The sequence below is a fragment of the Enhydra lutris genome, unplaced genomic scaffold (genome assembly GCF_002288905.1).
Source record: "Enhydra lutris kenyoni isolate GAN:26980312 unplaced genomic scaffold, ASM228890v2 scaffoldscaffold13, whole genome shotgun sequence".
NCBI classification, from domain to species: Eukaryota; Metazoa; Chordata; class Mammalia; order Carnivora; family Mustelidae; genus Enhydra; species Enhydra lutris.
Genome location: NW_019154097.1, coordinates 41,808,515 through 41,835,921, shown reverse-complemented (window position 1 = coordinate 41,835,921; position 27,407 = coordinate 41,808,515). Strand labels below are relative to the sequence as shown.

Sequence of the window (27,407 nt, the reverse complement as noted above, 5' to 3'; positions counted from 1 at the left end):
GAGAGCAACTCTGTGCAGGAATGATGACGACGATGAATGACGGTAACGCGTCCTAGCGGGCGTGCCTGACACCAGACCAACATTCAATGTACGTTCATGCCTCTCCCCAGACGTCCCAGCATGTCCAGCCCAGGAACAGCAGCAAGATGTTGTTGACTAAGTTCATGACAACCATGATGGCTTATGCTCTGGTCTGAGGAGTTCTGGAGGCTCTACAGAGAAGGTTCTGGGACAAACCCTGAACCAAGACAAGCTCTCAGCACCCTGCCCACCCCACACAAACACAGTCGCTCACTCATACACACATGCAAACACAGACACACAACATCACACACACACATACAAACACACAATCATGTAAACATACAGATACAACTACACACACACACACACACACACACACTGAAAAAGACAGAAAGATGACCAGATGCCAGATTCACGGATCTAGTTTTGTTCTTTCTCTTTAAAATATCCATCAACTCCTTTATAATTGGCCAGACAAGAGAAAGCGAGAAGAAATTCCGTCTTTCTATCTGTTCTCACTCTTCCCTCTAGAGGGCCAGGCCACGAAACAGCCATCAGCATTCCCAGAGCCCTGTGCCAAGCGCCGGAGCATCATGATCCTGCCACGGGCTCTTCCCAGGAGAAGGGCACTGATATCACCCCATTTTATGGATGAGGACACTGAGAGCTGTAAGTGTTTAAAACTCACCCAAGGGCACAGAGATGCTAAAAGACATATCCAGGCTTTGAACCGATTTTAGTGTCCCTCCAGAGTCTCTGGGATTTGCCACTCCAGGCAACGAGTCAAGTTCTCTATCCTTGGCCTGGCGGTTGCCTGGGGCCGTCCTCATTAGAGGCAGGACCTTGGACGTAACACAGTCTCTGTCGGCGTATGTGGCTGAGAAAACTACAGTGTATTTCTGGGATACCCTGAAAAAAGAACTGGTGTGTTCAAGAGCCAGACTGAACTTCTTGGAAAATGTAAGACAGTTAAGAGGTTTAGGCAAGTTTCTGACCCAAACGAAGTTGGGAAGAGAGGGGCGCTGCCAACCAATAAAGCCAATGAACTGAGCACAAACAGGAGACATGTTTTTAAACTTCCTTCTCATAGAGGATGTTGGCTTTCAAGAGTATGAAGGACAACTAGGGGCTTGAACAAGGCAGGCAAAGCACAGCTGATGGCTCTAAAGAGGGAAAAGTGGGGCCTCCCAATCCCCTTGGCCACCAGCGACCACCCAAATCGGAGCAATGCCTGGTGCTGGGCCTCCAGGGTCCACCTTGGGCTCACTTCCCTTTATCCATAACCTCAATGTAAAAAGATTCCAAAATCTCCATCTCCTGGCTAAATATCCTAAACCCCAGAATTCATTATTCAAGGACCCACTGGCCATCTCCGGTGGGATGAGTTTCAGTTCTTGTGATCTTCCTCCCACCCCGTTCCAACTCCTCTGTCCTTGGCCTCAGTGACCAGCAGCACCGGCACCTAACTAATGACATAGGTAGGTAGCTGGGCACCTAACTTCCTTCCCTCCCACCCTGCCTCCACACACCAAGACCTAGTATGGTGAAGACCGTGGACCACGGTAGTTAACAGAGGGTATTGGCTTTGGGGCCAGAGAAAACAGAGTGTGAACCTCAGTCCACTGATCATGAGTTGTGTGACCTTGAGCAAACCACGGATCCCTCACACTAATCTCCCTCATGTGTGTAACAGCGACGAGAGTGCGTCCCGAAGCGTTACACTGGCGCACGTGAACATGGCCACACACGCGGCCAAGTGTCTACACTGTTCAGTTCCCTCCCACCTACTGCACTTGCTGAGTTCACATGCCCACTGTGTCTCCCCTGACTGAGAATGGGCTCCTGGGGTACCCCAGCCTCTAGACCCGCTCCCAGCCAAGCCCATTCTCCGCATCACAACCAACGCCATCTTTGCACTGACAAAGAGCATCTCATCAGCCCTCATTGATACACCAAGTCCAGTCTTCCCACCGGACGCAAAAGAAGACAGAAATCTTGAAGCAGTGTTGGGTAAGAAAGGTCCAGTGCATGGGACGCCTGGGTGGCTCAGTGGGTTAAGCCTCAGCCTTCGGCTCAGGTCATGATCTCAGGGTCCTGGGATCAAGTCCTGCATCGGGCTCTCTGCTCAGCGGGGAGCCTGCTTCCCCCTCTCCTGCTCCCCCTGCTTGTGTTCTCTCTCACTCTCTCTGTCAAATAAATAAAATCTTTAAAAAGAAGGGGAAGAAGGAGAAGAAGAAAAAAAAGGAGGAGGAGGAGGAGGAGGAGGAAAGGTCCAGTTCCGAAGGTGGAGATTAGAAATTGCTCCAACCATTTTGCTGACTCCCTTTAAGAACCACGACTCACAAACACACAAAATGCTCAGAAGCCCTAGAAGACGCACAGACCCCAGGATCAAAGCCGAGACTAAAATCACTCTTTGGCCTGGCCGTTAGCAACTTCGCAGCTCTTCATAAATCTGTCCTCTAGGCTCACCTCGGTCCCCAAGGATTCAAAATTTGAAAATGACACATTTCTTAATTTGCACATTCAGGGTCTCCAAAATCTGGCAAGAGAACCCAGCAGTCAGCTCAAGGCACTGTTCCCAGAAACGGATGGCACCTCTGGAGATTTGCAAAGAGGGGAATATAAAATCACGCTCGATCACACACTCGAAACTCTCAGAAGTGTCTTCAGCCTCCGTAGGTGCTGGCGAAGGACTTGCACGCGGCCGTCTGCGGAGAGGCCTCTGGGAGGTGCGAGAAATACTTAGCTCTCAGGTTTGTCCCCATGAACCCTCCCCCTCCTCTCCCCACCTGAGTGCCAGACGGCGGAGAGACTGAGCTCTCTCAAGTCACCTACAAATTGCATAGGGGCACCCGACCAAGAACTTTAGGACCCGTCCTTGCTGCAATGCGTCTGTGCAGAAATGCTACATCATCACCCAGGTGTCCAAAGAGTAAAAACCAGCACAGCCCAGCCAGTTGGCACCAGCCTAGGGACTATTCCTACACCTGAGCCTGGAAACAGTGGTCCCCTCCCTAGACCAGTGTTACTGTGGGCTCCTGGGGCCATTTATTTCAGCTGCTTTACGGGGAAAAATAATTCTTCTTTTCTATCCCCACGAAACTCAAGTGTCACAAACCAACCATTAATACTACAGTTGAGGTTCCACATTTGGAAGAAAGATTAGAACAAACATGGTCTGGAGTTGGAACCAGACAAGGGTAGGGGAGCCCTGCGGGAATAAGGAGGAGACGGCAAAGGGAACACGGCACAAACAGCGATGCTAATGTTCACGGAAGCTACGCCCAGGGAGGCGGGTGTCTGGGGTCTTCCATCTCCAGAAACCACTTCAGAGAGGAAGGAATGAAAATGTGCTTTGTGATATGGTGAACTCAAATTGCGGACAACCCCCTCTCCCCAAGGGGAGTGAGTTCTGGTCACGGGGCCATGATTTCAGGCTCCCCATCTCTTATCACCACCTCCCCCCCAACCCTCTGAGTAAGTATTGTGGGATACATCCGTTTATATTTAAAAGGAAATTTATGTCATGTTCACTCCTGATCCTTGAAGGCATCACAGTGAGGACTTGAAAAGCCTGAACTTTCAGCCGTCCACAGACGTTTCTCACATCAAAGCCCAGACCTTATAGGATCCTGGTTCCATCTGTCAGGACCACCCAAGGTTTTGAAGCTATTGTCATTAGGTACCTTTTCCTCTCCTTCCTTTGACAATGTAGACCCTTACCTCTGTACCAGTGAGGACAGGGTCTTTGAAAGATGAAGAGCTGAGGTTGGGGCAGAAGAAACAGGAAACGTGTCTCTAGGGCTTCGAGCTAAGACACAGAAAATCATGATGGGATGGCCAGATACTCCCACATTCACACCCTGAATTGCAGAGGATTCAGGCTAGTGGTTTGCTTTTCCCTCTAAGGAGCCAACTTGCCCCGACATGGGAGTGGTCATCCTTCGGGTGTGTCTTGTCAATATCATTACCTCTGCTACCGTCACCGTCACCACCATCATCGCCATCATCACAACAAGAGCAACAATTACTACTACCCTTTCTCTTTATTGGGCACTTACCCCATGTCACATACATAAAACAGTAACTCACGTACAACAGTAACTCACTCTGCACATACTACCCCACATTATCATAAGAAGGTACATGCTATCAGCCATGCGGTACAAGTGATAAAACCAAAACTTGGGGAGCACTGAAGTGAGCCATTGGACTCTAAATGTCACGCATCATCAACCATGTTCACTGCCATATATTTCATCCCAAATCCGCTCCTATTAGAGAACGAATAATCAGGAACCAGTAGGTCCCTTAGGAACAAGCTTCTCTTATGAGAAGATCTGGAGCCCATTCTTTCAACAAGCATCTCTGAGCGATCACTGTGCGCCCAGATTTCCACTGTGTGCTTGTAGGGATGACTGGGATGCACAGTCTGCTGCCCTCAACATTGACAAACCCACCCGAAGTCAATGTCCTCCCAGAGGGCTCTAGGGTCCCTGCCATCCAGCCCACCCTGCTAGCTCTATCCCCTTTCTCCCTTCTTCTTTTAGAATTTCAGCACATGAATTGGAAATACAGCCTCTATATACATATATATCTATGTGTGTATGTATATACATATACATCTATGTGTGTATATGTATATACATACACACATATATACATACACACATAGATATATATGTATTATGAAAGGGACAAATCCCCAGTGCTCTAAACCATATTCCTCAAACCCAATCCTTACTAACAATACTTCCTCCTCCAAAACAGTAAGCGGGAGATTCCTAAAAGTAGGATTATATGTAAAACACTGATTTAAAAATTGGAAAACGGGTTTCGAGACTGCATTACTCATCTGTGGTCACCCGGTTGCTCATTCTGGGGGTTTAGGTTCAGCTCTGAGTGACAGAAAAACGAGAAGACAGAAGTTGATTTGTCTCTACTCCTCCACTCTCAGGTAGCCAGGCTCCTTCCGGCTCAGCATTCCATCAACCAAGGGTGAAACTCTGTCTTCCTGGGGCCGGATAATGATGTTCTCATTCCGGTAATAAGAAGGAAAAAAGGGTAAAGAAGAGGCATCATGCGTCAAAGTTGCCCAATGTCACTTCTGCTAACATCTCTTTGGCCAGAATTTACCAATATGGCCAAATCTAGCTCTCAAAGAAGACTAAGGGATGTAGTCTTTAATCTAGCATCCGTGTGTTCTGCTAAAAATTCTGTTATTAGGGAAGAAATGACATTGGAGAGGAGCTAACCATCTGTGTTGTGTAAGAACCCCAGATCTGAGGGACTTCACAGACCCTACTCCATCAAGAACAGGTGGGCTTTAATTCCTCTTTTTATAGCAATGACCATTGGGTCCTCTCATCTTCACTGCCAAGGAAATTGTTGAGTGTAATTTTAGAACTTTCTATAACATTTCATTAGCTTTCAGTTCAACAGCTAGAAACCATCTCCAAGCTAATTTATATGGTCTTTGGCAATTTTAAAATACACCTGCTAATTTTTTGATACTTCTTCCTTCGAAAGATGGAGGTTAACTCCACTTACCCTAAGTGTAGACTGTCCTTAGTGACTCACTTCTAACGAATATATGTGACAGAGTGACAATACATGACATCAAGACAAGGTCGTAACATGATCCCTTGTTCTAGCAAAAGCCAAATCCCATATTTTGAAGTCACTCAAGGAGTCCTACAGAGAAGACATCATGGAAGGAATGGAGGGAGGCGTCCAGCCAAGAGCCATGTGAATGAGCTTGAGATTGGATTCTCCAACCCCAGTCAAGCCTTCAGATGACGACAGTCCTCACTGCAACCGTTTTTTTGAAAGCCATCAGGCCAGACCATGCCTGGATTTCTGATCCACAGAGACTTGGTAATAAAAAATGTTTTTTGTTTTAAATCAGTTTTTGGAGTAATGTGTTACACAGCAAGAGAATAATTCAGGTCTCAATGTAAATTTAGCGTTCTTTTGGCTTGAAAATTTGAGAAAGTAGAAATGACCATCTTGGTAGTGAAAATGTGTATTTTAAATAGCTATGATTTAAAATCAGCACCTGATTTTAAATGATCTGGAGCTGTGCTTAGATGAGATGGTCTGGATACCGCTATGAAGAGGGAAGACCAGGGAGCCGTCCCTGGGAGAACCCATTGCTAATACCACGTCCCTGAGCAGTCCCAGGAAGCAGCTGAACCTGCTGTTATCCAACTACCTCCAGGAGAAAGAGCTCAGTATCTGCGAAGCCAGCCTCAAAATGATGAGTTCTGGCAAACTCTCTCCGGCATCTGGATGGGTAATGCTGAGCAACTCTACTGGACAGGTCCACTTACTTAGTCATCTGGGAAAGTGCTGTGGGGCTCAGTCACCTTAGTCGATGAGTTGGGACGCATTTCCGTTGAGCATGGAAGATCCCACAGAAAGAGCATCCAGGTTATTTTATGATAGACACAGACGGCTGCTAAACCCTGTTCCTCAAATAGCTCACGTCAAGGTCAAGGCTGATGATGCCGGCTCCTGAACTTTCAGATCAAGACATCACCTCTGCCTGCCATCACAAGCAGGACTCTTAGGACCAGGAACCAGAGAAACACGTTCTGGAGGGGGTTCACAGAATCAGCTTGGGGGAAGACTTTGTATACCACAATCTGTCCTTGCGTCTCTGCATCTGGAGAGTCTAAAATTAGCTCCTCGTCCTTCACGGAGAATCACCACCATCCTAAGCCACTGTTACTAAAGGAAATAGGTAAAAATCGATCGATCGATCGATCCTCAGAAATTCGAAGGTGAAAAAAACATCTCTAAAATAATACAAAATACTTGTATATTGCGTATTTTTCTTATGGGCCAAAGGACTCCTATTTAAAATGAAATGAGGGGCGCCTGGGCTCAGTGGGTTAAGCCTCTGCCTTCGGCTCAGGTCATGATCTCAGGGTCCTGGGATGGAGCCCCGCATCGGGCTCTCTGCTTGGTGGGGAGCCTGCTTCCCTCCTCTCTCTCTCTGCCTGCCTCTCTGCCTGCTTGTGATCTCTCTCTGTCAAATAAATAAATAAAATCTTTAAAAAAATAAAATACAATGAGATGAGAGGTCTCTTCTTCCAAGTGGGCCCTTCCAGGCTGTCCTTGGAACAAGGTACAGGGTTACCTCCCTGCCCCAACCTGCTGAAAGCCTGGAGCTGAATTTCACGCTCATTCACAGTAACTGCATCAGTTTAAGGGGCTGTCATGGTTTTTTTCTTCCTCTTCGTATGTGGATTTTTATTTTCTATTTCTGTTCTGACAGCCTTTGCAGTTTGTTTCTTCATTTATCATATGATGTCTCGATCACATTTGGAAGCAGGCAGCATATAAATCACAAACGAATAAAGTGAAAGTGGCAGGGTCGGGACTTGGGTTTCTGTCTTGGACACGGCTATCAGAATGCATTTTTGGAACAAGAGGCAGGAAACTCTAAGAAGACTTAAGCCAATGTCCCTTTAAGGAGAGGGCCCTTGGAAGCGGCTACCATCAGAGAAATCCGTCCTTGGCTCTGCTGACAGAGCTTCATGGCTCTTTCCCTCTCCAGGCTCAAAGGCAGGTCAAGCCTCCAGGAGGAAGGCACGGAGACAGATAAAAAGACCCAGGTTGTAAAGCTAATTCCCAGCTCCGAGCAGAGCTGTGTATCTGGCACTCCCACTCTCGTTGGATGATGTGGTTCTTTGTGTAGGCTTTATTTATCACCTCCCCTGGAGAAGAGAACTTGGAGCCATCAGCCTTCTCAGATAAGAGTTGCGAGTTTCTCTTCTCCTGACAGTCATGTCTCTGCCTCCTGAAAACCCCTCTTGGAAAGCCTGTAGAGGCAAGTGTCTCCAAAAAGGCAAATTAGGGTGTGCCTCTTGGATTTTTAAATCAACCAGCAGAACTAGAGGAGGAAAGGAAAACAAAGAAGAAGGAAGGGAGGTATGGGGGCCTTCTTTACAAGAAAATGAAGGATGGCCCAGATGGGTGGAGGTGGGGAGGGGTCCTTCGGAGCCCACCGCCCAGGAGCCAGCCTGCTTCGAGCAGGAAATCATGCCCATCGCAAGCCTTTTCTGGGCTGCGCTGCACCTCTGCTCTCGGTGAGCAGCAGCTGGGCTCACACAGAGCTTTAAAAATATCTCTCCACCCACTGAACGTTTCATTAATCAGGCAAGTTCTCACCCATGTGTCACAGTGGTGGCAGTGATATACAGGATAGTGACATGAGGGTGCGGGGAAGGCGCAGAGGGTCTCATCTAGCAGAGAGGACGGCTCGTAGCATCCAAGTTAACGAGCATAGGCTCCGAGGCCTGCTGACCATCGGCATCCCAGTTCTAACACACGCTCGCTAGGAACCTGGGACAAGATTCCTCTATATCACAATCTTCCGCCTTTGCAGAAACGGAGTTAATAATAATACCTTCGTTCCAGGATTATTGCAAGGATTAAAGGGGTTGATTCACCTACAGCATCTGAACACAGAGGAAGCAACCCAGAAACTTGGGCTGTGACGGTGGTGCTGCTGGCGACAACGACAAAATGAAACTCAAAAGATGGGCCTCAGTAGACAGAAGCAGCCAGAACAAAGGCAGAGAAGCAGGAGAGATCTTGAGGCGGTGGAGAACGATCTGGAAATAAAGCAGGGAGTGAAAGCAGACAAAAAGGAAGGGTCCAGGCCACACGGGACTTCCTCTGCTTTGTCCCAGCGTGTCCCTCGGGCTCGCCCAGCTGTAGGCTATGGAGAGCCACTTAAGAATTATAAACAAAAATGAACTATCAAAGGGCCAAGTGCTATGTTGGTTGAAAATTACTTTTAACTGGTTCACACAGAAAAAGTAAAATAAAATTATTTTATTAATAAGGGACTTGTGCTGTGCAACAAAGTAACTGGTATTAAGAACAACCCTCCCTCCGAGTACAACCAAACAACGCAACAAAGTATCAAAAGCAACTATTTTCAGGCTGTAGACAAGGGGCAGCGGGTGACTTCAAGGGCAGGGAGAAGGGAAACTGACCCAGTGAGCCTGGGTCCTAGCTCTCTGCGTGGGGACCATTTCCCACCCACGGCTCATGAATCCGGGTCGCTGAAGGAACTAGAGCCGTGTGGGGTAAGGCAGCAGAAAGAAGGAAACTGCAGAGTGAAGGCTCCGGAAGCCTGCATGTGGGTTTCCTGGGAACATCTGGCCAGAGGTTGGACTACCCCCGCGGAAACTGAGATTAAACCAGACTCACCAGAAAGCAGCTGCTCCGAGGCTGAGAAGAGAAAATAGATCCTAGAATTGAAGCCGTCCTATGTGTCTGAAAGACCTGATTAATACCCCAGGTGGACGCCAAGACACTAGAAGGACCTCATCGTGAGAGTAAGGAAACTACTCCAAAGGCCTCCTTGAGATCCACATGATCAAAACCTAAAACCAGCCCCTGAGAAGACCCACAAGGAAGACAGAGTTTGGAGAGTCCCTGCCCAGTTAGAGAGGCTTGGGGGACACCTCGGGACTTCCACAGCTCTGTCATAACAAAGCATAAAAACCAAACCTACACAACCGGAAGCAGTCAGCTAGTCATTGAGCAGGCCGCTGGAGCAAAACTCACACTCTTCAGAGAAAGATAACAGAACACAGAGTCTCCAGAGCACAGCACCCTCAGTGGTCAGCAGACAGTCAAGTATTAATAGCACACAAAGAAACAGGAAACTTTTAATATAAAAAAAAAAAGGCAGTAGAAACCAACCCCAAGATGGCCTAGAGCCTAGATGCTGGATTTAAGTACATAAAGACTTTAAAGAGCTATTATAAATATAGGAAAATATGTCCAAATAATTAAAGAAAAATATTATTTCAATGAGTAAGCAGATGAGTATTTCAACAGAAGAATGAAAACTATGAAAAAGAACCTAATTAAAATTCTAGAACTAAAAAAATTAGATGCATGCCTCTGTGTGTGTGTGTGTGTGTGTGTGTGTGTATGCTGGGAAAAAAAGGGAAACAGAAAGAAAGCAAATGTTTTAATATTAACAATTAGAGGAAGGTACACAGTGTTTCACTGTGCTTTTCCAAACTCTGTGGATTTGAAATTTTTTAAAGATGAAAGAAATATTGAAAATATATACTCACATATTAGTAGGCCAAGAAGAAAATAGTTTTAAGCAGTGGGCTAAGCTAATCAAGTGGGCTAAGCTAATCAAGTGTGTATCTGAGAAGCATCCCTCCAGTGAAATGGAAAGGGACTGATTTCATGAGTGAAATCATAGATGAGGCACAAAGAGATCAACTCCGGGGGACGGCAGCCAGGGCATGGGGACCTAGCCCAAGACAACGGCAATGTGGTCAGAGAGGAAGGAACAGTTTCAAAATAAGTTGAGAGAAGTTGAGATCTGCGGACTTTGCCAATTATATGTGGGGAGTGAGCAGAAAAAGAGGAACCAAAGAGAACTCCCAAACTACTGTTGTGCCTGATTGGGTACATCATGTGATGTAACTTCCTATGGAAAACTCCAGAAGAAAGGCAGTTTCAGAGAAAAAAGAAAATCCATTCAGCTTTGGGTCTTTGGAGCTTAAAGAACTTGGGAGAGATCTACACAGGACTAGAGGCAGCAGATCAAAAATTCAGGAGGGAGGCAGGGATTGAAGACATCTATCTTGAGGCAATCAGCATGTGGATGTCCATGAGGACAACAACAAAAAACCACCCCAGGACACAACAGTGTGTGAGCAGTGGGCGGAAGAGGAGGGACACACAAGGGAACAGTGGGAATGACGAAGAGGTAGAAAAAAGGAAGGAGGAGAACCAGCTAGTGACATGGACGCCAAAGCAGGGACAAACTCCAAAACCAAGCGCGTGAGCATGCTGCCAGATGCTGCAGAAAGTCCAGGACAAACACCGATTTCTCCAAAAAACAGAGTCCACTGGATTATGTAAGCAAGGGGTCATTGAGGAAACCGTGCTGTGCTGATGCACTGATTCTAGAATAATCTAAAGCAAGTCAACCAACTACTGAAACGGGGCTTCACGATAAAAGGGTGGTGGACTCATACATCTATTCCCAAAGCTCAAATTAAAATGCCCCCAGAAATGTACCTATGAGCAGCTCACCAGAAATAGCAATTTTGAGATGCATATACATGTCAAAGTTCGAGGAGAATTTTCATGATTGGCAACACCAACGAAACTGGAGAAACATAATTTCCACCCGCCCTGGGAACTGTGGGGGTACTTAGGGCAGGAAGATATTGACTCAACACCATTGTTTGCCCCTTCCAGGGACCCAGAAGCTAACTGACCAGCAAATGAAGCTGTCACTCCCGATCTCATGGCAAGTTCTCCAAGCCAATCCAAACCCAGCCCAGCAGCACCCCTTTTCCAAGCTCATTTGGGGAACCTGCTTTCTGGGAGCACCCAGAGCCGTGGGGTGCTGTGTTCCATCCCGGATTACTCCCCAGCAAGATGAGAACCAGGGGATACCTGGGTCTCTGAATGCTGCATACTCCTAGTCTGGGAACAGGACAAGAGCAAGAGAAAGGAAAACAAAGGACTGACAGAATTCTACGGCACAGGGAGCAAACCCAACAGCAGGGCCATCAAGATCTAACCTCCACTCAGCAGCCATGGACTAGATGAGCGTCTTCTAGAAACGGGACCCTGCAGCTGGGGCTGACAAAGGGGAAATTATCGCAGTCCAAGAAAAAGCAAAGGTAGAACACAGAAGCTAAAGATTCTTTACAAACCCCGTGTGCCCACAGATTCTGGGCCCGCAAAGAACTTATATTGAGTCACAAACCAGAGCAGAACAAGGCAAAAGGGACCACAGAAAACACCTTCTAATGCAAAATAAAGGTAGCATCAGCTAGAAGCCTTGGGGGGAAAGGCTTTCTATATGTGTATCTCTATACATTACGACAAGAAACAGAAGAGATGCTCATAAATTGTGTCCAAGTTGGCCTCAGTAGAGCAAAGAGTTGAGAGAGAATAAAAACAATATGGCACCAGTAAAGCAGGAAGACAGAACCGTGAGGAAAACACATCCTAAGACTTAGCCCAACAGAGAGGGGCACGGTGAGATTATATCCTAATAGCTACAAACTGAAAACAACCCAAACACCCACTGAGAAATAGCACAGATAAATGAATGGTGGCATATTTACATATGACCAGATACTGTCCGTTAATGAAAATGAGTCCACTTCAGCTACCCTCAACAGCATGGCCGAGTCTCGCAAACATGTTAAAGAAAAAAGGCTGAGAACCAAGAAATAGATATGGCATGACCCCCCCCCCCAACTCTCACCCCCACCCTGAGCTGAAGGGAAACACAAACACCATGAAACAGTGAGAGTGAGCTGAGGGGGTGGGTGGTCGTCTCTGAGGCAGAGGCCCTGGAAAGGGCCTTGGGGTGCTCCCGGGGGCTGGTAACACAACTGTCCTTAACCTGGATGATGGTTACATGAGCGTTCACACTCAAGAATGTTACTAACTGCACATTAATACTTTTCCATATGCTATTTTGACCAAAAAGTGTTTTAAAAAGGAAGGAAGACAACCGAAATAAAACCAGGCTTCCAAGAAACTAAAACGTTCATCCATAATGAAAATATGCTCTAAAGGCAGTAATAAAAAAAAAAAAAAAACAGTTAAAATGACTGTAGCCCCAGTAAATCACTGATGTCGGAGGCAAACTCGAGAATGAACGCTGGAACGATGGGAGAAGAGACACGTGATGCGGAAAACAGAATGAAGACGTAGGGTTAGCAGGGAAGGCATGACATGCCCACACGCAGACATTTCCCAGAGGGATCCTGTGAGGACGGCGGACCCCAACGTCGTAGACATAACAGAGTGGGAATGACTAGATTACATCCTAACAGTCCCAGACTGGAGACCCAACGTCCGTCCTTCACGGGACGGATGCAGACTGTGGACATTCACGCTGTGTATGAGTGAAAACGGACGAACCCGAGATGGGGGCAAATTTTAAGGTTACGATAACATCACAAGATGACGCAACAGAGCGTTAAGAAAATGGCCTTTACACAATTATAATTCGCACGTCTAGTAAGACTCCACATGCTGCAGCCTTAGTAGTACAAGATCCTGCTAACAAAGGTTGTAGATAAAGAAACGCTCGGGGCAGACTGCAGATGCCCTGGGGAACGGACAGGGAACACGATGCTTCTTTATTTCCTCTTCCACCCGGAAAGCATCTGGGCAAACGCTCCTGTAATGAATGATGCACAGAACGGACAAATGAATAAATATGAATGAATGAATGAATGAATGAGTGTCTCCACCAATTCACCCCTGCCGAGCTTGTCGGGAGCTTCCTGATGCTAATCTGGCCACCTCGATGCCACTCTGCGTAATTTCCTCCGGGCTGTGTTTGAAGAGAAGAAACGGAGACTTCCCAGAGTCGTGTCAGCCGGAGGCAGCCTGCGTGGTGAGCGGCTCTTTCCACGCCGGTTCTGGGAGGGTAACGGCTCATGCACTGGGCAAGCGTGGTCCTTCCACAGAAGGAAAGGGGCATTTACCGGAGATTAACACTAGCTGGGGGCCGGGGCCGGGGACCCGTCCGTGTGGCCATCCGCACGCAGGGCCACAGCCAGCGCAGCGGGGCGGGGAGCGGGTGTGATGTGGAAAGACGGTGCCCGGCTAACGGGCCACGGAGGGGCTCTGATGTCTGTCAGCCTCCGCCACGTGAACCCCCGTCCCACACCGCGCGTCCTCTGAGGACAGATGAGTGGCCCCGAGGGGTAGGGCCTCTGGGCTCAGCTCGTCCCAGGGAACAGCAAACGGGCACAACCTGCGGCTGGTTTGCAGACCCGCCTGCCTGCTCTGAGCCCAGCGGCCACGCACGGCCCTGCCCAGAGCCCCGGACGCGCCTCACAGAGCGTGAACAGTCAGAACTCAGGGTTCACCTGGGCCCAAAGTAAGTAGGAGGAATCTTCCATCGGAAAATGAACGGCCCTTCTCCGAGCTGAGAGCCTCCATCACCCTCCCGACAGACACACGGCGTCTTCAGCAGCGGCTCCGGCCGGAACACCAGGCCGGACTCCACGGGTGACCCTGCAGGCCCCCCACGGCTCAGCCGGCCCACCTAGGCTTGAGGGCTGCGGAGTCTCCTCCGCTCTCCTCCCGCCCGCTGACAAGGCACCTTTCGGCCCCGCGCGGCCAAGTCCACGGAGGGAGGTTCCGCCGGGCACCCTGGGGGGACAAAATCCAGCCAGTGGCATGCCCTGGCCGGGGCCCAGATTTCACAGAGAAAAAAGCCGACGCTCTGAGAAGTCATCTGTTGATGATCCATGCCCAAGCTGAGAGGGAAGAGGCAGGGAAAGGGAAAGCCAGGACCTGGGAAAGCGGCGGGTGATCTCCGAACTTCCTGGGTTAGTAACGTCAGCCTCTTTGAGAGTTTTCCTAACTGGGGACTTCTGGCCTGTGCTCATGGCCTCTGCTTGGCGAGGCTTTTAGTCCCTCCCACGGGTGACAAAGCCCAGGGACGTATTCAAGGAAACACAAGTGCAAACCCACCCCCAAATCAACACACCAATTCCCTGATCCCTCCTAGGAGAGGGACCGCCCGGGGAGCTGGGGGGCCTGGGCCCCGCCCCACACACCCGCAGAGCCGCAGTCGTCTTGATGGTCACTTCCCTTTGGAGGCAGACAGCGCTCTACCACCTGCTTCGGGTCCTGCGTCTCAATGTCCTCTGGCCAGCGGAAGGCCAGGGGATCCGAGGGTCCGGCTCTCCTCTCCTCACCAGCCTCTGTCCGGACTGCGGTGAGCAGCTGCAGGCCCCAAGGCCAGGCTCTGCCGCTTGGCTCCTGCTCCCCCACCCCAGGCCTCCCCTGTGGACCCGCCCTCCAGCCTCTGGGGCCCTCCAGCCTCTGGGGCTCTCCAGCCTCTGGGGCTCTCCCGCTGGCACCTGTGAACAAGCCAGTCTTCTAGATAAGCAAGCAAACCCCACAGGACCAGGAAAAGCTACCAGATGACCCCATCCCCCACTTTCCTTAAGTCCTGCCAACTCAGCAGCAAGTGTGGCTTCGCCGGCCCAGAGCTGACTTTCCCCACCTCCTTCTTGGGCGTCACGGCCCTGCGGCTCCCACCCGTGCCCAGAGACGCACGCTGGTCAGACCATTCCCCTTGAAAGCCAGTATGTGGGCCGTCCGGGGTAACTCTGACTTCTCCATTTTAGGAAAGCCAGTTTCGGCCTCAGGCTTTCACATGGTGTTGCAAGGAGTACAGCGTTCCAGGACACGAGGGAAAACGGCTTCTGGCTGGAGCTCAGCAGATGGGGCACCCAGCAAACATCTGGCTGAGTCAACCTAATTCTCTATCCCGGAAGAAATAAATCCCTTGTTCCTCGTTTTAATGTGATTTTTTAATCAGGGGCTTGGCTGACCAGTGAGGCTACAGCAGGGCGGTGTCCCAGGAGGAACACAGCTGCGGTGTGCCCGGGTTTGTTCTCATCCCTACCCCTGCCCCGCACACCAGGGCCACGCTGTGTGACAAAGGAACAGAGGTAATTAAAATAATGGCTGTGCATTCCCAACTAGACGCGGCTTCCAGATGCTTCCGATCTGGGCAGGATTCGGAGCACCGGGGCCCCACGTCAAGACCGGGGCCCCACGTCAAGCTCCCCTACAGCTGGACCCCACAGAAACGACAGTGTGGAAACAGGACACGCTGCGGGTGATCAAGACTCCATCAACTAGAAAACACATTTTGGGAGTTGAGGGCCATCCCCAAGGTCAGTTTACAAAGAAACCAGAATATCCACCAGAGGGTTTTCAGGCTAGCGGCTCCGTCCCGCACAAAGTCGTCACTGGGGCGAAATCTGCCCCTGAGCTCCTCCCCATCACACCAGACTTAGACTTGGCCGCGACAGGTGGCCAGCGCCTGGCACTTTCATTTCCAAGCGACAGCAGCCTCCAGTGCCTCCCCGGGGGCGGCTGGCCTCCCCGACAGGGCGGGCCCCTTACCGTCCAGCTCCTCCACGGAGATGTTTGCGAGCTGCTCGCTGTCGCTGCCAGCGGAGAGAGAGCGGTTGAGGTAATTCCCCTTGTACAGCAAGCCGGCGGTCACGTGGTGGAAAGGCATCTTTTCCCTGTTCACAAGAGAAGCGGGAGTGGGGAGAGAAAGAGATCGTCATTCATTCCTTCTTTCCTCCTTTCCTTCCTCAGAGAGCCACCCTGGGTTCCAGATGGCCGGTGTCCTTTTTAACATGACAATCCCACTTCTAGAGGGGAAGGAGGGAATGCAGGGTCCTCGAGGTCTGAACCGTCCCCCAGACGATCTCAGGTTCTAGCGCTTTCTTTGCTTTACACCTCGCTGCATTTTTGCCGATTTCACCATGAATCTCGCAGACTGTGGGACCCCACGTCACCTGCCAGGCCTTTCCAGGTGAAAAGGAATCCTCTCTGCCCCTTTCCCCGGCCCAACAAACTCTCTCGTAGGCACTCATCGGGAATGCACATCCCAGGACCGTCGGGCTCCCCAGGGACCGGGCCTCCCAGCTGTGATGCAACCGGTCCACTCTTCCCAGGGGGCGCGGACAATCCACTCGCACAGCCCTCAAACCAGGCAGGACGTGGCAGCCCCTATGTAAACGCACGGGCGGCCTTCTGCACCTCGGGGAAGCGGCCCCCAGGCCTGGCTGCGGCGCACACACCTGCAGCCAGCGCGGCTTCGAAGCACCCCCGCGCCCCGAGACGCTCACCGCCGGCGGCAAAGGGGGCAGCACCTCCGGTGTCCCACAGCAAAGCAGCTCCCAGCAGCCTCCCGGAGAAGCAAAGCGTCCCTGAGGCCAGAGAGCAAACCCTCCAGACACAGCATCCCTGCCCGGCCCTGGCCCTGAGCTTAAGGGTTCCCGCGGGGCCAGGCAGGCTAAGGCAAGAGGGAGGAAAGAGAGTTGGTAAGGACGTGGGAAGAGCGAGTGCAGAAGACCCAAGACGGGGCGGTTAGAGAGCTGGGCTGCTTCTGAGCAGAGAGCCCACGACTCTCCTGGCAGCCCATGAGCTGCTGGGCACGTCAGCAAACGTGTTCCGCTTCCCTGTCTACCAAGGGGGCTAAGCGGACGGACCAAGCTTTGCGTGGATTGAGGGCATAGGCAGGAGGTATGGGACATTCATTACCCGGGACATTCAAGCAGAGGTGAGGGCCTCCCTGCCAGGGTTCTGTGGGAGAGAATGAGCCCTGAGCGCTCTCCCCCATGCTCATTCCCCGACAGAAGTCACCTGCAGAGCACTGTTTCTTACTCAAGTTTGCATCCGTAGGGAGAGTTGGGGGAGCTGAAGGCCCCCTCGGGGCACGGCCGAGTGACAAGGTGTAAACCATGGGAAGACAGCCGGTCCCCAAGGACGACCGTTCAGGACACGCACCCCTCGCTGTCCCTCCAACCACCCTCATGACAGCAACTGTCCTAATCCTGGGATGTTGGAGTCAACAGGCACCAAGGGGGTGGGGCGGCAGGGGGAGGCTCTGCCTTCTTTCCCTGGGACAGCACCGCATGACAAGGCCTGCAGGACCCGCCCGGCCTCTCTCCCTCTAACCGAGTCACACACCGGCATGTCCCTACTTGGGCTGGGAGCCGCTGACCCGCGAGGCTCCTCAACGTGCGGGGCCTGATCCGGAACACGAACCCGTCGTGGAGGACCTGGTTCCGGAGCACCAGCCTCCCGAGCAGCCTCAGCCACGCTCCGACGTTTCCCCCGGATGTTACACTCTCATTTCAATCTCGAGATGTCTAAAGTGAATTTATTACCTTCCTAAAAAATAGGCCACACTTCCTGACGTCTCTGTCAAAGGTGCTGTCCACTCATCAGAACTGGGACGTCTCTCACGAAGGATCTGGGCCCCAAAAGTAAAACAGACACGTGGCGGAGGCAAGAGCCAGCCGTCGGGCTCCAAACTGCGCTTGCCCCTCCGCGGGGAACGAGACGGACATCGACGGGCCCGTCACAAACCCGGGGTGTCCGTTACGCAGCACGACGGCGCCGATCCGTGACACGAGGAATGTCTTGGGCTCATTACGTTGGACCCCCCTCCCAGCTGCATCCATCTTTACACGTCAAAGAGAACACAAGAATCTGTCTCCGGACAAACAGTTCAATTACCATCTCGTCTTTTCGCCGACTTCATTTCAGGACAAACGTGTTTCCAAGTGAGACTCGGGTGTATGAGTCAGGACGGCCTCCCCTCCCCAGGGCCGGTCCTAATCTGGGGGCCTGTGCTGTGTTTGCTCAGAACACGGCGGGAGCCTTCCTGTGCGGCTTGGGCTTCCCTCCCAGCACCGGCCACAGGACCCTGTTGGCCTCATCGGCTGTTCTTTTAAACACTGTTTCAGTCGTATAAACCGGGAAGACACTCCTTTCACCACCTGGGGAGAAGCCCCCCCGCCCCCCCGCCCCCCCGGGAGGTCAGCCCACGGGCAGAGAGTGTCCCCATCCTGGTCGCCGCTCTTCATGCCAGTTTCTCCTCCCGTTTCACAACCGCCTTTCCATTGCTGACCTCTCACCTGGGGGTCTGATGCTCCCAAGGCGCCCCATGAATTTTTACGGCCACGGTAACAAGGTTATACTCGATGGAACATATCCAAGCCACAGCCCAGTTCAGTCACGGAGTAAATGTCCAGGACTCTGCAGAGAAAACTGGCCGCCACTGAGTCCCCCTAGACACAGCCGCATAATCTGCTTCTGGAAAAGGCTGCAGACCAAATCAGTGCATTCAGTCTGCACCAAAACGCCCCTGTCTAGTGGGAAAGGAAGTGTGCAAGAGAGCCACATGTATGGACAAATGAAGTCTCGTTCAAGAAAGGGGAGAACTAGGGCGCCTGGATGGCTCAGTGGGTGAAGCCTCTGCCTTCGGCTCAGGTCATGGTCTCAGGGTCCTGGGATCGAGCCCCGCATCGGGCTCTCTGCTCAGCGGGGAGTCTGGTTCTCCCTCTCGCTCTGTGATCTCTCACTTTCTCTCTCTCTCAAATAAATAAAATCTTTTAAAAAAAAAGTTAAAAAAAGAATTTTATTTATTTATTTGACAGAGAGCTTGAGGGGGCATATAGGGGCAGAGGACAGAGGGAGACAGACAAGCAGACCCCCCTCGGTGCAGAGCCTGGCCTGGGGCTCGATCCCAGGACTCCCGGATTATAACCTGAGCCAAAGTCAGATATGTGATCGACTGAGCCCCCCAGGTGTCCCAGAACACACTGGGTCATTAAGAGGAGGTCAGGAAGGACCTGGCAGAAGGCACAGGGCACCACGGTGCGGAGGGAGCTGGTGTCTGAGCAGCGGAGCCCAGGGGTCCCAGGGCCACATGCTGTCCGCAGGCAGCTCGCTCCCTCCGAAGGAAGGAGCTCTTTGCACGGAAGGCACCAGAACTGAAGAGGAGTGTGTTCCCGGACACCAGGGAGGCCGCTTCACGGTTTCCTCAAAGACCACGTATCAAGAGTCTGAAACAGAAAGGTGCGGTGGGGAGGGCAGGAGGGGGTGTGTGAAACAGGTGAAGGGGATTGAGAGCATGTGTACCTTTTTATTTTTAATTTAATTTTTTTTTTGAGAGAGAGAGCAAGCGAGCCTGGGTCCGGTGGGGGCCTGGAAGGGGCAGAGGGAGAGGAGAGAATCTTAAAGCAGGTTCCACACTGAGCCCGATGTGGGGCTCAATCCTGAGATGACGGCTGAGCCGAAACGGAACCCGCTGAGCCACCTGACGCCCCAGGAGCACCTTATCGTGGTGAGCACCAAGGGCCGTGGACAGTTGTTGAATCTCGGACACCGGAAACCAAAAAACACCATAGACTGACTATACCAGAAGTTACATTCAAGATAATACACAAATAAACAAATAAATAACGAAAGGGGCAGCTCCCGTTCTTAGGGTCAGGGAACGGGTCCCCGGCAGAGTCATAAACAGAAGAAGCCACTCATCGTTGTCCCAATGGCCCTCCTGACACTTCATTTCCTGTCTGCTCCACTGGGCCACCCGGCGCCCCCATATTTACTTAAACATGTAACATTCGAATCAGAATCCGGAGGAAAGCCAATGCTCCCCTACGGTGGGTGGGTCCCATCTGGGCCAGGGGAGGCCAGAAGAGAACAAAGAAGCCAAGGGAGAATTCCTCCTCTGGCCTGACCGCTAGGCTGGGACCCCATCTTCTCCCGCCTTCGGACTCAAACTCTGCCTAGAGCTCGCGCCCTTGGCTCTCGCGGGTCCCCGGCTTCCAGCCGCAGGTCCTGGGACCTCTCAGCCTCCCCAATGGTGGGAGCCAATCCCTTACAATAAGTCTCTCTCTTCACATCTTAGTGGTTACTTTCTCTGGAGAACCCAGACTAATACACCTTCCTTTTTCTTTTGTCTACAGGAGCTAGGACTCGGGCGCACTGCTGCAGGCTGACACTATTATTCTGGACAGATACCGACCCAAAATGTCCTTCTGCTGAGCCTCTAAACAATGTTCCTCCAAGTGTGGTCCGTGGACCAGGGCCAGGGAACCTGCTTCCGGCTGGTCTGCAGTGAGATAAGGACAGGATTTGAAAGAAAGCATAGAAAGTTTTATGGCAGTTTATAGCGTTGTCCCAACGCCCAAGCGTGTGACCAGCTGACTTCAGGCTTCAACTAATCCTTCCCCACAAACAGTTTGAGACGCGCTGCTCCCAAGTCCTTCATTTAGGCCGTGTACGTTTCTGGTCATTGACCGCTGAGAGGGGGTAATAAAATCTAGAGAAATGCATTAACTTGTGTCTGAAGCTTTTTCAAATAACTTAAGGTTTTTTATAAGTTTTTGATGGACTTTGGAAAAGAGGTACAAGACCTTGGTAGAAGTTTTTCTGCTCTGCAGGAACCCAGACCGTGCCTAGAATCTACTGCAGACTTCACGGAGGTTCCCGTCCTCTCATCACCAGGCATGAGAAAGAGGGGCAACATCGAACTTGCATCAAAGAGAACCGAGCCAGCCCCAACAGGGCCTTTGCCAAATTCCCCTAAAAATACCTGTGAAGGCACACAAAAGCAACGATACTCCCCATAGCACCAAGGCCATGGTGTGGCATAAGTTTCCAGAAAGTCAGCCCAGTTAGGATCAGAATGACAACCAGCGGCCACCCACGTTTTGAACTGAGAGACCAAATAACAAAGTCAGGTGGTAAACGGGGAAGATTTTTTATCTACCCTCTTTCTTTTCTATCTGAATGGCCAACCACAACCTCAGGCTATCCCCGTCAGACTCTGTGGGAAGCGCTTTTGAAAAGCAGCAGGTTCAAATCCCCACTGTCCTTAGTACCCCTTCCTCCAGGCACTCAGGGATCACCTGAGACGGGAAATTCCCGGAGGCACCAGTATGGGTGAGAAGGACCCTAGAAGCAAAGACCTCCGTGCACTCTGGTTTTTCAGGTCTTACTTTCCATTAAGGAAGAACTACAGAGTATCTCAAATCCCCCAGAAATGTGCGCCTCCTCCTCGTAGTCCAAGAGTGAAGTTATGGGGAGACAAGAAGGGCCCATCTTCCCCCAGCAAAGATGCCGCGCAGGAACGCTCACCAGACACCCGCCAGGCATTTGCCCAAGCTCTTGAATGACGACGGTGCTCCCTTGTGAAGCTCCTGCAGGGGCAGGCCAACGGGCACCAGCTCAAACCAGGCAGGAGTGAGTAAGCAGAACACACCAGCGTGGCGGTCTGCAGAAAGTTCCCCAACATTTGAGGAGGAAGCATTTGCAAGAGCAAAGAACAGGCCGTCGACAGTGGTGACGATACAGGCAGGAAGACGATGCAGGTTCCTGCTCGTGTCCTTGCAAACAAGAAGGCAGGGTGTGTCCGTGACACGAGAATGGAGATCCACTAGGAACCACCACAGGAAGGCAAGGAGGCACCACATCAAGATGACAAGGCGGGATGCTGAGACCTTGCAAAGCAAAGAAGGAACCTCCAAAATACCAGAACGGACACCTACACTCATGGCAATGGGCGTGCTTCCAGCAAACAGAAAACTCAGCAAATACCAGAATGCATGCACGGACCCCCCCACTCGGATCAAATACATGCTAATATTTTACCTTATTTGGTGCAAATTTTTCTTTAACAGAAATAATACAGGACATTGATATTCCTCCAATGTGAAATGCACCCTCCCCATTCTTGTTTTAAATGTTCCTACATTGGGGGGTAACTGTATTGAATGTATTAGAATAGTGCTGGGTATATCTTTAAATGTACATAAATAATATCACATCACACATATGCTGTTACAACTTGCACACTTCACTCTGTGTGAAATTTTAGGGATTTATCCAAATCCATATGCATACACCTCATTTATTTTTAAGGGCTCCATAGTTTTCCACTGTATAAATATATTACAATTTATTTATTCATTATCTAGGGGACATAAAACTAGGCTGTAACGGGTGTGCCCAGTAGGCTGGGTCAGAAGAGCTGTGACACTTGATCTCGGGGTCAAGTTCAAGTCCCACATTCCGTCTAGAGATTTAAATAAATAATGCTTAAAAAAAAAAAAAAAAGCATGCGGGGCCCCAGGGTGGCACAGTTGGTTAAGGGTGGCACCTCTTGGTCTCAGCTCAGGTCCTGATCTCAAGATGCTGAGCTCAAGCCCCAGGTGAGGCTCAGAGTCTGCGTGAGAGTCTCTCCCCCTCTAAAAAAAATAAGTAAGTCCTTTTTCAAAAGTTTTTTAAAAAGAGTTTATTTATTTATCTGAGAGAGAGCAAGACAGCACAAGCAGAGGGAGCAGCATAGGGAGAGGGAGAAGCAGGCTCCCCACTGAGCAGGGACCCCCCCCCCCCCGGGGGACTCGATCCCTGGACCCCGGGATCATGAACTGTGCTGAAGGCAGATGCTTCACCGACTGAGCCACCCAGGTATCCCGTAAATAAATCTTTTTCAAAAAGTGTGCTACAAAGAATATTGTCGTGTGTGTCTCTTTGTGTATATTCGTAGGCATGTCTCCAGCCTATATACCTCAATAAAATATTACACAGTTTCGCCAAACTGCTCTCCAAAGTGGCGGAATTCGTTTTCAATGGCTACAAAACAAATTACTCCTGAAGTCAGTGGCTTGGAACAGGACGTAGGTACTATCTCACACATTCCGTGGGTCAGGAATCAAGAGTCATGTGGCTGGGTGGTTCCGGCTCAGATCTCCTGAGTTTGCAGTCAAGACACTCACCGGTGCTACCACCGTCAGAAGGCGTCACATGGTCTGGAGAATCCACTTCCCAGATGGTTCCAACAGCTCTTCACGGAAGTTATCACATCCTTGTGGTCCCTGCCATAGGGCTGCTCAAGTGCGCTTAGGACAGGGTAGCTGGCTCCCCACCGATGAGTGATCCAAGAGGCAGGAGGGATATTTGACGACTTGGTCTTGGAAATCACAAGTCATCACTTTCACCATATTCAGTTCTCTAGAAGCAAGGAGCTAAGTGCAGCCTACACTCATGGAGTGTGTTGAGTAGACTGGAATTAAAATAAAAATTCTGAAGTCTTGATTTACAGTATTTTCCCATTTCCATGGTGTATATACTCCTACAACAAATAGCCAGCTCCCTGCTGTCAACATGAGGTCACTGAACGTGGGCTTGGAAAGAGATGTGCCATGGTACACCAGCACACCACTCCCAGTATTTCCACATATTTCCACAGACACCGTTTCCACAGATGTCACCAAGTTAACCACAAATCATAGACAATGGAGTCACATAATTAGGAAGTGATGGGTTTTTGGTATTTATTACCTTTGTTTTTTTAAATATAATTAACTGTCAGTGGATCCTTCATTTAAGAATGCAAGTTTACGTTTCATTTATCATTCACTTAAGAATGGCTACATGTAATAACAGGCTCATGAAATGCCTGAAAATTTAACAAATGCCTTTCACAAGCTGGTATGGGTTGGCTCCAGCATGACACGGGATGAAAACCTTCTTCCTGACCACTTCTGGTTGTTTCTACAGGAAAGAAAAGGCAACAGAAACATGACATTTTCTTGCAGCAATATTCCACTGTCCACTCTCCAGCTTCCTGTCGTGACAAAGAGGTCATGGAGATGATGGCAGGAGTCGCAATGGCTCCTATGTCCTTGGATCACAGCTTCAAGGGTCCACTCTCCAGCTTTAGGGGAGGGCAAGAGGAAGTTTTAGGAACAGGAAAGCTATTCCAATAGCAGTCTTAGTGGCAGTAAATCTCCTAGAAGTTCGATTCTGAGTTATTCTGGGAGTCATTCCAGACACCCACCTAAAATCCAGTCCGTCAGCCCTCAGACAAGTTGAAAACAGCAAATCCCCTGTATTCAATTCCTTCCTTTTTAACATACCCAGAGCAGTTACTGGTCTTCAAACTAAATCCTAACAGTTACATTATTGTATCTTCTGCATTTCTTAAATTCTTCTTTTTTTTAGTTTTCATATTTTTATCTCTGAGCATCTTCTAAACAGTTTCCTCAAATTAAATCTCAAAAGCTTGAAATTAAATTCCCCAATTCTTTTTTTAGTTGTAGCTTCACTCATATCCCAACATTCAGAGCGGCAATGTCCACAAAAGCCAAATTATGGAAGGAGTTGAGATGCCCTTCACCAGACGAATGGATAAGGATGATGTGGTCCATATATACAGTGGAATATTACTCGGCCATCAGAAAGGATGAACACCTACCATTTGCACTCACATGGACGGGACTGGAGGGGATTATGCTGAGTGAAATAAGTCAAGCAGAGAAAGACAATTATCATATGGTTTCACTTCCTTGTAGAACATAAGGAATAGCCTGGAGGACATTAGGAGAAGGAAGGGGGAAATAAAGGGGGGAATCAGAAGGGGAGACGAACCATGAGAGACTATGGACTCTGGGAAACAAACTGAGGGTTACAGAGGGGAGGGGAGAGGGGGATGGGTGAGCCCAGTGGTGGGTATTAAGGAGGACATGTATTGCAGGGAGCACCGGGTGTTACGTGCAAATAATGAATCACGGAACACTACATCAAAAACTAATCATGTACCGTGTGGTGACTAACATAACATAGTAAAAAAAATAAAATAAAATCTAAGAAATCAGAGAAGGAAACAAACCATAAGAGATTCTTACCTATAGGAAACAAACCGACGGTTGCTGGAGGGGAGCTGGGTGGGGGATGGGGTCACTGGGTGACAGGCATTGGGGGGGTGCCTGACAGAATGGGCACGGGGTGTTCCATGCAACTGATGAATCACTGACCTCTACCTCTGAAACTAATAATACACTATATGATAATTCACTGAATTAAAATAAGAGGAAATAAAAATGATCTTACCAGTGTGTGGGGGGGTAGCTCTTGAAGGGGCAAGAACCCTGGGAGAGGCTGCTCGGCAGGAACGGGGGCCATGGAAGGGCGGGCTCTGCTCTGTCAAGGTCCAGGGCAGGAACCAGTACAGAAAGGGAAAGAGCTCTGCTGCAGACATCTGTCAAAGGGGCTTGGAGGTGGAGAAAGTGCCTGAGCCTCTGTCTTAAGCCACTTTCTCATCTCCCGGGGGTGCCTCCCTTTGGCCAGGAAGTCCAGACGAGCAGTTTGCAGGGAACAGCGCCTGCGACGTGGGGCAGAGCGGGGAAGGGGCAGGGGACAGAGGGAGCAAGCTGATGTCTGGCAGGTGCGCTTGGAGACTTTCGCTCCGTTTTATCCGGCGCTCTGTGTTACAACAGGAGAACAATCCCCATCAGCTTAGCGACCACGCTCACAAAACTAGATATCCTGGTGACGTTCTGAACCTCAAAGAAGAGGAAAAGTGCTCTGAGCATCGAGGCAGAAAATACAGGTGACTCACAAAATGACAAAATGAGACTCAGCTTCCTTGAAAACAAGAGGCAGCCACAATAATGACACAATTTTTGTCACCTGCTGCCTCTAAAAGACCATTTAAAGTAAAATAAGTAAGGGCGCCTGGGTGGCTCGGTCGGTTGAGCGTCTGCCTTTGACTCTGCTTATGATCCCTGGGTCCCAGGATGGAGCCCTGCACCTGGCTCCCTGCTCAGTGGGGAGCCTGCTTCTCCCTCTCCCTCTGCCAGCTCATGCTCTTTCTCGCTCACTCTCTCAAATAAATAAATGAAACCTTTTTTTAAAATTATGGGAAATGATTTGAAAGCAAATGTAAAAGAACAGAAAGTTCCAACTTCAAAACAATTCAAAACAAAAAAGCATTGAAAGTATAAAAAGTCATTTCATGTTTAAAACGGGTAAAATTCAAAGTAATGTCAGTCACAAACTTCTATGCATCATATATTAGAAAGTAAAAATAATTTAAATATAAAGAAAAACTCGTTAAAAAAAATTTGGTGAAGACGTTAAGTACACCCTCTAAGCCTTTGACAAATTACCTGGACAAAAAAATAAAGAGGATGTGAGTAACGTAAACATTTTCCTGTGAAGACTGACTTCCTGAGTGAGCATGTGCGTGTGTGTGCACGTGCATGTCCATCCCCCCTGAGAACACTTCCCAGATTCCCATGAACATTTACCAAAATTTATCAAATAGAAGACTGCAAAGCAAACTTCCGCAGAGGTACTCAGAAGCAGATCCGGCACAGCTGAATTATAAATAGAAACAAGAATAAAAATCAATATTTTAATAGCTAAATGTGACACCTGGTCCAACTTTCTTGAGAGATGCTCGACACACAACGCCGTGTGAGTTTAAGGTGTACAATGTGTCGATCTGAGGCACTTACATATCCACAAAACCATTATCACCCCAGTGCTAGCTCACACCTCGGCTGTGCCACATAATTACCATTTCCTTTTTGTAGTGAGAACAGTTAAGATCTTCTCTCTTAGCAAATCTCAAGTACACAATTGCAATATTTTTTAAAGATTTATTTATTTATTTATTTGAGAGAGAGAGAGAGAGAGAGCGGGGGGGAGGGACGGGGGAGAAAGAGAATCCCAAGGAGACTCCACACTGAGCAGGGAGCCCAAAGCGGGGTCAAACTCACAACCCAGAGACCATGACCTTAGCTGAGATCAAGAGCAGGACATTCAACCAACTATGCCACCTGAACCCCAAAATGCATTATTACTCACCACAGTCACCGCACTATACATTCAATCCCTAGAACATATTAAAACTGAATGTGTTAATAAACTCCCTGAAATACTTCCCAGATCAATGTTTTTAAATTAAAATTACAGGTCTACCTTCAAAAAACAAAAATGGAAATAACTCATACAAAAAAAGTATATGAGGTATCCAGCAAAGAAATATTCAGATAAAAGGTGAGGCATTTGCTTTCATTATTCCAAAGAGAAAGAACAAACATGAAATGACTCTTACATGCCAACTTCTTAGAAAAACCCCGACAACAAAATAAATTAAGAAAACAATAATAATGAGAGAGGTGAATTAGAAAACAGACACGAGAGCTGGTTATTGAAAC

The 27,407-nt window shown here is 49.5% G+C and overlaps 1 protein-coding gene across 1 annotated transcript in view; it reads right to left on the bottom strand.

Annotated features, from left to right (window-relative positions):
- LOC111146171 (calneuron 1) overlaps positions 1 to 27,407 on the bottom strand; it is a 468,609-nt gene that overhangs the window by 341,707 nt on the left and 99,495 nt on the right. Inside the window, exon 2 of the mRNA XM_022501606.1 lies at positions 15,991 to 16,115. Within this exon, the coding sequence (XP_022357314.1) occupies positions 15,991 to 16,115 (125 nt within the window). The remainder of the gene's footprint in view (positions 1 to 15,990; positions 16,116 to 27,407) is intronic.